The 13,975-nt window shown below is 39.9% G+C and overlaps 1 protein-coding gene across 3 annotated transcripts in view; it reads left to right on the top strand.

The window, feature by feature from the left end:
- FRMD6 (FERM domain containing 6) overlaps positions 1 to 13,975 on the top strand; it is a 117,828-nt gene that overhangs the window by 85,849 nt on the left and 18,004 nt on the right. For all 3 annotated transcript variants that reach the window (XM_087922435.1, XM_026698725.2, XM_026698726.2), the window contains 3 exons: positions 7,968 to 8,212; positions 11,188 to 11,278; positions 12,464 to 12,543. In XM_087922435.1, coding sequence (XP_087778561.1) covers positions 8,114 to 8,212; positions 11,188 to 11,278; positions 12,464 to 12,543 — 270 coding nt within the window. In that variant the 5' untranslated portion in view covers positions 7,968 to 8,113. The remainder of the gene's footprint in view (positions 1 to 7,967; positions 8,213 to 11,187; positions 11,279 to 12,463; positions 12,544 to 13,975) is intronic.

Consider the following 13,975-nt stretch of genomic DNA (forward strand, 5'->3'; position numbering starts at 1 on the left):
GCTGCCTGTGTGAAAATATAGGAGGGCTTTACATTTTCTTTTTAATTTTGGTGGTGGATGATTTTCCCCCTCGATCGCTTGCTGTCATGTCAGAAACACCAGCGCACTTCTAGGTTGAAGAATTAGCCAGTGACATCATTGTTGCCCAGGGGATTACTGGTTGGGGGCTCATATCATGTCCCTGTTAAGTTGCCCACTGAAGTGCTAACCATCTATCTACTTGCGGTCATCCGCTTTTGAATTTCTGGGTCGGCATAGCAGGAGCAAATGAAGGGAGCTCGCCCCATCACTCAATAGCACTGGTCTCGAATGCGGACTTGCTGATTGTCAACCCAGCATTCTAACTATATGAGCCAGTGCACTTCTCAATATTTCCCTATGAATTAAGATCTTTCTTCTCCCATTGCTTAATGGCAGATTTTTATCACAAGATTAACTGTAATGTTTTTATCTGGGACACAGCACAAAATTAAAAGAACCAGTTGAGATTCTCAGATGCAAATGTCAGTCATCTATTTGAAATAGAAAGGGATAGAGTAGCCAAATTCTAGTGTGGTAGTATGTGTGTTTCTTGCATTTCCACCCATGTCTGTTAAATATTGAATAACAGGAAATAGCATCCTGAAAATCTGCTTCTTCTGCTTTAAAGCCAACTCATATGACTGCAGATTTAATTTTTGTCACACTCTTTGGTAGGCCTGGAAATCTTCCCTCCATGACTGACGTTTAGAGTCAACTAAGCCACCATCAAGCCATCATTGGACCAAAATAACAGCAATGAGGAGAAGCTTTCTATTGCTTCAGCAATGGCTGTGGGAGGCTCTGAAGATGCTGTAGGGAGGGAACTGGCTTTTGCTGGCAGGAGGGATGCCATATTAGAAGGTGATGAATGGGATCTGATCCAACAGAGCTGCTCTTGTATAACTGCATGGATTGTGTCAAGCAAAACACACCCATTTTTTAAAATGTTATTTTACCCACTCAGATTGAGGGTGCCCCAGAAACAATTAGTGAAATACATTCCAGTCATTAATTTCCGTTACGATGTTCATCATTTAGGTATTATTTATAAAATCAAGTATATAATGAATAAATATAATCATTTCTTCAGCCAAGTTAGGAATGTGCTTCTCACCCAGGCAGAGGCCAGGTTGGAATCCTCTCCTCCATACTCTGGCTGTCTCTATTCCATTGCTGAGACACGGTAACAGAACTGCCCATCCTATTGTCAGGGAGCTTTCTAAAAACCTCTGGATCCATTCAGTAAGAGTCACTTAGGAATGAAAAAAATTGATAGAAAAATAAATAAATTGGGGCAAACCATCTGAATAAGTCTACCAACTTTATTGACATCCATGATGTGCAGTTAAATGAGGAAGTGAGCTGACGACAAACATGGACAGATGTTAAAACCTTCAGTTTCCAAACCATGTCTCATCTGCTCTGAACAAAGATCAGGCCTAGTGTATGTCCTCTCACATATATAGGGGCTGCAATTATTTATAACAAGCCTATGGTCACCCTGGAGGCATTGAACTCACAAGCTGCACCAGATCCCTTTCTCAGGGCAAGACTAAAATTATTGGGAATAGTAATACCAGCCCAAGGACAAGGTCTAGATTGAACCTCGTGAAGGGTTGGTATTAGGGAGTAAGTAGTTGATACACCAGAAGCAGCCTGTGAGAGAGTAGGCTGCCTAGAAAATTGCTAGCACCTGTGCTGTTTTCTGACCTTTCCAAGGGCTGCATGGCAAGGTTAACATAAAAGTTTTGCTGCAAAACAGCTGAGGGAGTGGGGAAGGGAGGAGAAGGTGTAAGCAGTAAGAAAGGGACACTTTTCTCTTATCAGTAATCACAAGGAGTAGTTGATGAAGTAACAGTAGCAGTGGGGGAGATGGAGAAGAGTGAATAATAATAGTATGTGGACTATATTTGTTGTCTATAGACCTGTGTTGTTGTTAGCTCTATTGTATCTTCAGCACACCAAATTGGGTATAAATTAAAAGAGCTTATGACATAACTTCACTTGATGGCATGATCCAATTGTACACAGATGCTCTTACAGCTTACCACATCTGGAACAACATGCTTTATCTCAATGAAAGTCTCCCAGATGATCACCACTGCTCATCTTTCTAACCTTGGTATTGTGGCTGCAGAACTAGAAACCCTGGTGGGAAGATTTCCAACTGAGCTGTATCTTCAGTGCCACCCATCCAAGTCTTAATAATACATAGACAAGCCAGCTTATTCTATCTTCACTGTATCATGGATGGAGTCTTATTGCACACTGATCTTGCATTTACCAACCGCGACTGGAGATGCTGATCTTGCCACCTGGGCTCAAAACAGGAGCACCTGGCTTAAAAAGAAGGGACCTGCACCAAGCTATGGATCCCCTTTTCTTAAAACAGCCTACCCAGTGCCTAAATCATACCTTTTCCTGCTTGTTATGGTATTTGTAGGAGCCCCTACTGTGTCATCACAAATAAGCTCACCCCATCTTATTCTAGCAAGATCTTACACACCAATTATACCATCAGCAATGCTTGAAACCGAACAGTCAACATGCAGCCTGGAGGTGCTAAATTAGAGGAAGAAGGTTGGTTTATGTATACTTAGTAATACTGCTGTACTATTAAGGTTTCAAATCCCTAATTGGGCCAGCCAACTGATTTGGCTTATATTGCCTTTTAGCTGTCAGCCTTATTAGATAGATAAAACCAGGAAAATAACTCCACAAGAAGATGGAAACTTATATTGAGAATGGCTATAATAAAAATCTTGCTAATCTGATTATGCTATACCTCATCCCCTTTTTTATTCTCCAATTAATTAGGGAGGCATCTGCCTGATCCCCTTACCTCATTGTTCTGGTCTTTAAAAATGTTTCACCTCTTGTCCAGGTAATGTTTCCATCAGAGCAATCTTTTCTCACTGTGCTGTTTAATTCATAGTTCAAAATACTTCTGTTATTGGGGCTTTACAAAATAGTTCAGTAGGCCCATATCAGCAGAGGAAGTTCAGATGTCCCTCTCCTATGTGCAATAAACGTATGATAGGGATTCAGCATTAGGCTTCCCCAATGGCAAAATGCTGAGTGCCACAGAATATATAGTTGACATGCAACAGAAGTTTTGTAGATGGAATCTTCTCTGTTGCAGTGAGGAATCTGAATGAACAAAGATCTAGATGAGACCTGGGCATTATATGGTCCCCAGACCACACACAGCCCTTTCACTGTCCCTGTCTGGCCCATGTGAGGTCAATCAGAAATCAAATCAAATGTAAGTAAGCATCCACCATGCATGTATTACAGCTATATTGCTTTTATTTTGAAGGTGACTTTTTTTTCCAATTTACTGTACTTCTATGAGTGCACACCTCTGTACCTTCATAGCCCTGTTAGAGCTACCACACAGTCCCACTTTTTCATGTGGTTGCTTAGGGAAATTAATTGCCCACTCTTGATCTAGATGCTGTTACCTGTAGCATACAGAGCCCTTTCTAGTGCAGGCCTAATGTGTGGGTCAGGAAGAGTCAAGGCCATCAAGTGCCAAGGGGACAGACTATAGCAGATGGCAAGATACTATCATGTGATCAATGTCGCTAGTAACTCTGATCTGTCTTTGCATTAAATCGGAATCAAAGAATAGTGCAACATTTAGAGTTAGCAAGTAATCAGAATACATATTAAATGAAATGGACTAAAATCCATGAAAGCTCAAGTGCTATGACACGTCTTCGTCTTAAAATGCTATGAGATACTTGGTTGTTTTAACAATCCAGATAGCAATCTCTATTGCAACAAAAAGATCTGAAACAATGTAAGAAAACAACAAGGTTTCAGCAAGAGGGATGCTTCAATGCTGATTCACAAGTTACAAAGCAACTGGCGATGCAGCAATACCTTGTCTGGAAGTCTTTGGTCTTTAAGGACCTGAACCTTTAGACCTAAACACTAGTGGCAGGATAGGTTTTTTTGGCTCATGGTATAAATGAACCTTGGGGCGTTTTGGAGATATATTACAAATATCGTCTTCTCTTGGAGTTGGTTCTCATGTCGGAATTTACTGATCCTGGGTCATTCTCCCTTTCAGATCCAGCTATTAGGAATTTTAAGGTCAGGATCCTTACGGTTCTGCCATCCTCTTCATGCATTTTTGGATTGCGTGTAGTGTCTGAACCTCCATTTTTAAGAAATCAAATGTATTAAGATATAAGATTGTAGATTAAATGATATTGCAGATTAATCTGTTGCACAAGGCTCAGCATAAAAACGGTGAGTTTAGAAATCTGTCATCTGTAGCATATCTCTAACTAAAAGTCAAGAACCCATACATGCATAATTCAGGATAGCTTATATGTTGGGATGCCTTGCAGTGTTGTGACAATTCTAAAATTCATGTTGTGAAGTCTGGTGAGTGCAAAGGGAAAGTGTCTTCCCATTTTCTGGGCAGTGATTTCTTCTGAAGGCCCTAACCATTTTCTCCAAGCTGGTGCTCCATGGATCTGTTGGGCCTAAATCTTACATTATCACTCCTCTGCCAACCAGAGTACCACGGTAGAAAAGGAAGACTTCAGAGTCACAAAAGCTGTCTACCCACATAATTGTGAGCTTTCTATTATTTCAGATGAACTCAGTAGTTTAACGCTTATCATACTTAGTTTTGGTAGCAAGTAGCTGGCTGACTAAGCTCTTTACATATCCAAATTCAAAAGGCTCATAATAATCTTGGCTTTAAATTTCTTCCAGAAAATAATTTTCAAAGAAAGGGGAGAAATGATGTTGACAACTGAAGTGTTGCCCTTAATATTAGTAAGGGAATTACAGAAATATCAAAGCAACTGGTTTGGAGCAGACTTGTTCTAATCTGCTCTGAATGAGCAAATAATCTAGGATTTACCTCAGTTTTGATCTTATTCCCCAACCTAGATTTGTTAGGGCTTTAGCACCCATCCCCACCTTCCTCTCCATCACCAGTATAGCCAAACTGCCATGCTAGCAAGAAATTAGGCAATTGAAGTTTAATAAACCTTTGAGAGGAAGTGCTGAGAAAAATAAAGCTGGGAAAGTTGTTTTTGACAATTCACTACAAGGACAACTGAACAATCCTGTCAGTACCTCTTGAAATTTTGTTCGTTCTTTGTCAGGCCTCTAGAGGCAAGAGAGCAGAGGGAAGGCCTCTTAACACAGTGGTGTTAGACTCAAAGCCCAGGGGCTGGATCCAGCCCACAGGGTGCTTAAATCTGGCCCACAGGGCTTCTCTGGAAACAGCGAAAGAGTGGCCTGCGGTGCCTCTGCCAGTAAAAATGGGCTCCCGAGCTGCATTTCCAACTGCAATGGCCTCTTGCAATCCTCTGCCAGCACCAACAGAGCTCAGGAGGGCCACATGCATCTGCAAAAGGCCATTTCAGATGGGAATGGAGCTTGGGAGTCCATTTTCGCTGGCAGAGTGCTCGGGCCTCCACAGGCACCCTCGACACAAGAGACATTGAGTTGGCTATGCCCAGTCTGGCCCTTGAGGTCAAACACAACCCCAATGCAGCCCTCAATGAAATCGAGTTTGACACCCCTACCTTAGCAGATTGAATTCATGTCCAGCTACTGCAAAACCCAAGGGCAACACTGCACAGAAATTCCATTCTCGTGGTTCCTCTTGTCCTTGGAACCATCCATGTACATTTTGTCTTCACCTTCTAACAGTTCATTTAATGACCTGATGTGCTCATGGGGATGCTGCAGTGGTCGTAAGTGTGAAAAATGAGCATAAATCACTTTTTTTCAGCGCTGTTGTAATTTTGAACGGATGGATAAACTTCATTTAGTGAGAGTTCTAAGTTACAATGGCACTGAGAAAAGTGATTTATGACCATTTTTCACAGTTACAACCTTTGCAGTATCCCCATGATCATGTGAACAAAATTCAGCTGCTTGGCAACTGACTTATATTTATGACGGTTGCAGTGTCTCAAGGCCATGTGATAATCTTTTGTGACCTTTTGACCAGCAAGGTCAATGGGGAAGATTCATTTAACAACCAGGTTACTAACTTATCAATTACAGTGATTCACTTAACAACTGTGACAAAGGTTGTAAAATGGGAAAAACTCACTTAACAAATATCTCACTTAACAAAAGAAATTTTGCGCTCAATTGTGGTTGTTAGTCAAGGATTACGTGTAGTTAGTAATATGGTTGTTAAGTGAATCTGGCTTCCCTATTGACTTTGCTTGTCAGAATGTGGCAAAAGGTGATCACATAATCCCGGGACACTGCAACCGCCATAAATATGAGTTAGCTGATCAAAATTCATACGCCTGGCAGTCATAAATGTGAAAAACAGACATAAGCCACTTTTCTCAGTGCCATTGTAACTTAGAACTGTCTCTGAATGAATTGTTATAAATCAAGGACTACCACGAAAAAAGTATAAATATTTTTTTAAAAAAAATCAAGGATTACCTGTATACAACTGCAGTAGTTCACTTAACAAATATGGCAAGGTCTTTCATCCCCTTTCCAACAATTTTATAGTACTAAGGAAGGTTGTCATATTAATATATTATAACAGAAACAGTGAAGGATGTTATGACAAAGACTAAAATCAGCATGAATTTACATGACTTTTGTGGATCAGTCTAGTTCATTAGACATAGGTAACATTATTTTGACAGAAGTGTAGTGTATATGCAGCATAGATAGATATAGATTAGATATAGATATATAGATATAGATATAATGTATACACAAACACGTAAGAGTCGCGATGGCGCAGTGGTTAGCATGCAGTACTGCAGGTTCTGCTGATTGCCAGCAGTTCAGCAGTTTGGTTCTTACTGGCTTAAGGTTGACTCAGCCTTCCTCCTTCCAAGGTCAGTAAAATGAGGACTCAGATTGTCGGGGGCAAAATGCTGACTCTGTAAACTACTTAGAGGGGGCTGTAAAGCACCGTGAAACGGTATATAAGTCTAAATGCTTTTGCTATAATCTCTATCCAAGATTTAGGGAATAGTCAGAAAGGAAAACAGAGAGGTTGCCATCTCTAACATAAATCAAGGTCAGTAAACCTGTCCAAAAATAAATAGGATCATTTAAAAAAAACCTCATGTATCTTCAGGGATTGCAGGCTTAGACTTGGCTCATGTATTTGATTCACCTGGAGCAGAGGTGGAGAGCTATGGCCCTTTATGACTTGTGGACTTCAACTCCCAGAATTCCTGCGCCAGCATAGGTTAAAGGACCATGGTCCCCTAATATTAACCTAGAGCAAGGGTAACCATCCCTGTGGACCCATTTAATGAAGGGTAGGGTAGGGTAGGGTAGGGTAGGGTAGAGTAGAGTAGAGTAGAGTAGAGTAGAGTATTAGCCAAGTGTGATTAGACACACAAGGAATTTGTCTCCGGTGCACAAGTTCTCCATGTACATATAACAATGGTGATAGATCATTATCATAGTCATTGTAAAAATACATTCTTCATAAAACAACACAGTGATAATCATGGATACTAAATAAGCAATCAGCATAAATTATACTAGGATACTAAGTAAACAATATAAATCATAAGATACAAGCAACGGTTATAGTCATAAGGTTATGACTATGACTACCTTATGGCTATATAAGGCTATAGTCATAAGAAGATAAGGTGATAGGGAATAGGCAAGATGAGAATAATGATGGTACAGCTTTACTAAATAATTTGACAGTGTTGTGGGAATTAGTTGTTTAGCGGAGTGATGGCATGGGGGCGACTGTCCTTGTGTCTAGTTATGGGGGGGTGGGGGAATTGCAACAATAGTTTGGGGACAATGATGGAAAGTGAATGGGGCTGCATCATACACAAGGGAGAAGAGCTTAGCTTGATCATTGCATCATTTAGTTTGGCAAAGTGGGCAAAATCTTCCTGACCCTTCCTCATGCTATGCAGGGTCCTAACTTCTTCTCTGTTTCTCTTCCTTTCCAGCCATGGTGCCTATGGGGAGAAATGCCGGGTTGCCTTACCTGCTGTGCCGTGGGTGACAAACACTCTATTGACAGCTGTGCCCTTGAGTCTCCCACGCAGTCTCAGAGTGGCTCACTCATCAATTTACAGAGAGAGCCTGGAACACAATGAACAAACTGAACTTCCACAATAACAGAATCATGCAGGACCGACGAAGTGTCTGTATTTTCCTCCCCAATGACGATTCCCTCAACATCATTATCAACGTGAGTGAGCTGTCACCAATATCAGTGTTTGAATATCTGTTGTTCTTTAAACACACAACCTATGTAAGAGCAGAAAATTGCATTGGTGGTTTTTTTCCCAATCTTAATGCAAGTACTTCTTGATTAACAAGCACAATTGGGACCCATAGCACAATTTCCATTGCTAAGCTAAGTGATTCTTACCCAATTTTATAATGTTTTCATGATGGTTGTTAAGCAAACCACTGCAGTTGTTAAGTGAATCATGCAGTTTTTAAATAAATCCAGTTTTCCCCATTGCTTGTTGGAAGCTGGCTGGGAAGGTTGCAAAAACCCTGGGATGCTGCAACCATCCTAAATACATGCCAGTTTCCAAGCACTGAAATGTTGATCATATGGCCATGGGGATGCTGCAGCTATCGTAAGTGTGAGACTGGTTGTAAGTCACTGTTTTCAGCCTCACTGTAAGTTTGAATGGTCCTTAAACAAATGTTTGTAAGGCAAGGACCACCTGAAAGCCAATCTTTGAGAGTTTTGGGAGATGCTCATAATTTGATCAGTTTTGCGCTTATACTTTAATGCTACTTTGATTCCTCAAGCATTCACATCCAGCATGCTTCCCTCGAGTCTCAGAACATTTCCATCAAGCTCTCTTTGGCAGATAGATGTTTTCAAAGACACAACTCAAGCCCATATAAAGACACACAGTTGTGGAGGACTAAATGTTGTATAGAAAGTCCTTGACTTACAACCACAACTGAGCTCAAAAGTTCTTTTGCTAGGCAAGGCAGTTGTTTAAAACACGCTCCCCTTGCCTCTAATCTCTCTCTTCTGTCTTCTTTTCTTTTTAAAATTCTTTTTCCCCTTGGGGTGCTCTTTTATTCTTAGTGGGGAAAAAATTAAAAAACCCAGATCCGATACACTTTCCTTTCGTTTCTTCTTCTGTTCCGAAGCTGTCCCAGCCTTTCAGCAGCTTTCAATGGCCACTTTCCGCTGCAGACGGTTTAGGGAGCTTTTGCTGTGGATCAACCGGGGACTTTGTGATGTCCCTGGGATCAGCAGAATGTGCTCCCCTTGTTCACCATCTCTTCGGGACGGTTTAGGTCCAAATGGACCGTCCAGCTGCAGGATTTTGACCGCTTTTCAGGAGCCCCCGAATCGCCGTCGTCTCACCGTGGCGTCAGCCCCACCCTCCCGGCAAGGCAAAAGTTAAGTGACTTTTGCTCCATCTTATCACCTTTCTTGCCACGGTTATTAAATGAATCACTGTAGTTGTTAAGTTTGTAACACAGTTGTTAAGTGAATCCTGCTTCTCCATTGACTTTGTTTGTCAAAAAGTGGCAAAAGGTGATCACATGACCCAGGTCACTGCAGCCGCCATAAATATGAGTCAATTGCCAACCGTCTGAATTTTGATCATGTGACCAGGAGGATGTCACAACAATCATGTGAAAAATGGTCATAAGTCACTTTTTTCAATGTTGTTGTAACTTTGAACAATCACTAAACAAACTGTTGTAAGTTGAAGACTACCTGTATTTTTGGGAAACTGCAACAATACTAAGTCTTGCTTTTAAGCCATACTTCCATCTTTCTTTTATTCCCATCTTTGTTGTTGTTTTAATACCAATCCCCTGGTTTCTATTTGAGAAATAAAATGTATCATTTATTTTTGGGAAGAACCGTAAATGGAGTTAATGTGCAGTTTTGTTTTGGTAAATTTGTGGGGAGGAAAAGGGTGAGTTAAACTCACCTTTTTTTTTCTCCTGCCCCCAAGGCATCCAACATTGCTTTATCTGATGATTTTAAAAAACCTGATTTACTTCTGAGAAGGCAAATGACAAATCTATCCATTACCCAAATTGTTCAGCCAGTGCAAACGTCGTAGGATGGCTGAAACTCATCTTCTACAAATGCTCCTGCCATTGCTGACTTCTACAAATTGCCTTTTGAAAATAAGAGTACTTTTCTAACTCTTCATGGTCTCATCACTATCCTTAAAACATTCTGTCAACTAAAAGAAATAGAAAGCAGCTGTTATCTTACAGTATCTCTATTTCTCTTCCAGAAGTTGTTTATCTCAGCTCAGCAGGAAGAATAGGTTTGTTTTTGGGAATAGGAGGCTTTGAGTTTAATATCTTAATTATTTGGTGTTGCATAAAATGTTGCGTTCTTGGTGTTCTCCGAACTGAGTTTTCTTCTGGCAGATGCTTCATTCCCAGACCACGTAACATTACCTAGCCTGAGAATAAAATATCTGCCAGAAGACAACCAAACTCCGAGAACACCACAAACCAAGAAATTCCATCCTAAGCAAAATGTATTCTCCATTTTTGCTTTATAAAAACGTCTACATTTCCTGGCCAAATGATTCTTCAGTTCAGTGACTTTTTAGGAATTAGAGAGCTTTATCCTATGTTTTTTTTTAATCTAATTGGACCATTCTCCATCCTCTTTTCTATATCTTTTTGTTTGCTTGTTTTAAAGAGATGCTTACACTGCTCTTTTGTTGCTTCTTGTCACTAAGCTTGGCTTAGTGCCTTCCTGACAAGATTCTTGCAGGTTCAAGAGAGAGCTGCTGGAAATGAGATAATGTCACAGTGGGTTGGCGTATTTTATTTACCTTCTTTTATCAAAATTGGCACTAAATTGATACATGAAGCAGGTGCCATCTTTCTCTCTAGCTCCTCGCAATTAAATCTCACCAAATCCAAATTCTTAAATTAAGTATACAAAATAGCAAAAGATTAGATTTGAGGACTTCTCAGTGTGATGGGTTTTGCTAGTTTCCTATTTGTTATTAGTTTTTTTTTTTTTAAGAAGAAAGATTAGATGAATTCTAATCAGTTGAATTTTGTCAGATGGAGCCAGCAAAAGTTAGCAAGCCGTGAAAGCCTAGGGGACTCTTGCTTTTATGTAATTTGTAGTATAAATAATTCAGTCTGCTTTGGCCATAGCTTGCTAGGTCTATTTTTCTTTTCTTTTGCATTCTGTAGGTTAAAATACTGTGCCATGAGTTACTTGTCCAAGTTTGTGACCTGCTACGGCTGAAAGATGGGCATCTCTTTGGGCTCAGTGTGATACAAAGTAAGTCCAAATGGAACAATATTATTTCTGTAATTCTCTACTAACTTTATGTTTGGATCATTGATCTTTGCTAAACCTGTGCTTCTTTTTGCCCAAAGATTGTTCGGTATTTGTTTGCTGCAGAAAAATTGAATTGATGAAGAATTATAAAGTAATATTTCCCAGTATAGTGTAACAATAGATCAGTGTCATAGGCACTGGTGTAATGATTAAGCCACCAGGCTACAAACCCAGAAGTCTAGGGAGGCACAAACATAACAGGATAGCCTTGGGATAGTCACTCTTTCTCTCAGCCCTAGGAAGGAGCCAATGGCAAACCATTTCTGAAATCTTGCCAAGCAAATTGCAGGGATTAGTCCAGGCAGTTGCCAGGAGTCTATATTGATTTTTAAAGTTTTTTTTAAAACCCGTATTGGAGGCTAATCTCATTAAGATGTATCATAGTTTGTTTGATTTGGGCTTAATCACTCTAAGAATCTAACCTTTTGGTTTAATGCCTCAGCGCATTACATGAACCAAGACTAGTCTTCATTATTTAATAAATTAAGTAAACTATGCCAGCCAAATATGCAAATTTGGTCAATAACTTTGTTTATAAACTGAAGCAATGGGTTGAAGCTGCAGCTAAAAAATGACCATGCCTTGCAAAAACTATAATTGACTCTAAAATATAAAAAACAAAACAAGAGTCCTTGAAATAAGATCAAATTCCCAAGGGCAGGTAATTAGTTAGATAATACTTTGTTACTTAGACCTTTACCATAGCTAGAAGTATCAGAATAAAAGTATAGAAACATTGAGCTATCAGGTTTCTCCTTAAAGAATCAAACTTTCTTAAACAAACAAAAGAATGTCATTAGCATTGCTATATTATTTGCACTAGTTATGCAAATATGCAATTTTTGCAACATTTTTAAAAAGTGGACAAGTTGTGCTAAGAAGAACGAATTATTGAATGCCGTGTTTTTCTAAATGTCAATTTCCTAAAGGAAAGCTTATGAGGAAATTCTTTCTATCTTTTTTTTCCCCAGTAGAATTGCTTTAGCTGGTCCACAAAAGCAGCTTTATAAGCTTGGCTTTCCTTAGTTATAAGTGCATCATTGTTACTGTTTTTAAAAGAATGTCAGAAAATGCTTTGCTCAGCCTGTATACAAAATACAATCTTCTTGTCCCTTTCTGCGGCAGATAATGAGCATGTATATATGGAGTTATCCCAGAAGCTCTACAAGTACTGCCCAAAAGAATGGAAGAAAGAAGCGAGTAAGGTAGGAGTGCCACTCTGGTTTCATCTTTGTGATCAGGAGGACTGAAGTAGGGAGCAGCTGTCTACTTACATCACAAGCTTGCCTTTCTTTGCCATTGCTCTGGCTAGTAGTTTATGCACTCTAGCCTTATTCACCCCACCATATGTTATGTGTGAGGCATTAGCAGAAGGGCCGTCTGACCTCAGTGTCAGTTACCTCATACACAAGTACAGTATTGGGGTTACTTCATAGTGATGGTTCTCCTACAGTGAGCATCTGAGAGAGAAACACAAGCTGCTGTTCAGCTTCTAGAGGCAATTTCTGCATGAACTCAAAAAGTCCTAAATACCGAATGTTCCTAGCTACAGTGGGGAACATCTATGACCTTAGTGGGATCATATCAACCCCTGGAGCATTATAGTTTTATGGTTCCTATGGTTGTCCATATATCTGCAATGTCTTTGGAAGCAATCAGAAAATGGAGAAAATTGCAAAAACTATAAAATCTCTGCATGTCTGCTGCTTCTGGTGGTGGTGAGGAGGAGGAGGAGGATTTAAATTTTGATCTCCCCCCCAAAAAAAACTTTCAATGATTCAGCAAAAGAATGGGCAGCAACTAGAAAGGGATTTGTACAGGAAAGAGCATCCTCGGACCATCTTTCTTAGCTACCTTCATTAAATTCAGCTCCATCACAGTCGTTTTCAAAACAATTTGAATTAGCTCAGAGGAACCCAAGCTTTTTGGCCAGTGAGCAAAGGTTAAATTTGAGAAAATTGCCCCTTCACAAAAGGAAAACCATTGTGGTGGCACAAAAAGCAACAAAAAAACAGCCAAGGATGTCCTCCCTGAGGCTTATTATATCTTAATACACCTTGAATTTTCAAATGATCTAGACCAGGAGTAGGGAAACTTGGCTCTTTTGTCACTTATGGACTTCAATTCCTAGAATTCCTGAGTGAGCCATAAAAGGTTCGCCATCCCTGGCCTATTGGTTTTTCAGTTGTGAGGGAAATCAATGTTTGACTTGAATGGGACTGTTTAATATACAAATGTAGGATATGTAGGAAATGTAGACATATAAGTCCTACATTTGTATATTAAACAGTCCCATTCAAGTCAAACATTGTTTTCCCCCACAACTGAAAAACCAGTAGGCCAGGGATGGGGAACCTTTTATGGCTCACTCAGGAATTCTGGGAATTGAAGTCCATAAGTGATAAAAGAGCCAAGTTTCCCTACCCCGATCTAGACTACTACTTTAAGCAGTAGACTAAATTAAACCAAATACATTTGCCTATGCTAATTTTTAAAGTTGTGATCTTTGACATCTTTTAGTAAGTCCTGCCCCTTCTGGACATAGTGAGGATGATAAAATAGTTATGGCTTGAAGCCTGAAGGACTCCAAGAAAGTGGAAACACATTGTTACTCCTGGGCATTGCATTGGAGCCCCA

Source organism: Pseudonaja textilis, chromosome 1 (genome assembly GCF_049901715.1).
Source record: "Pseudonaja textilis isolate UNSWEBS1 chromosome 1, rPseTex1.2, whole genome shotgun sequence".
NCBI classification, from domain to species: Eukaryota; Metazoa; Chordata; class Lepidosauria; order Squamata; family Elapidae; genus Pseudonaja; species Pseudonaja textilis.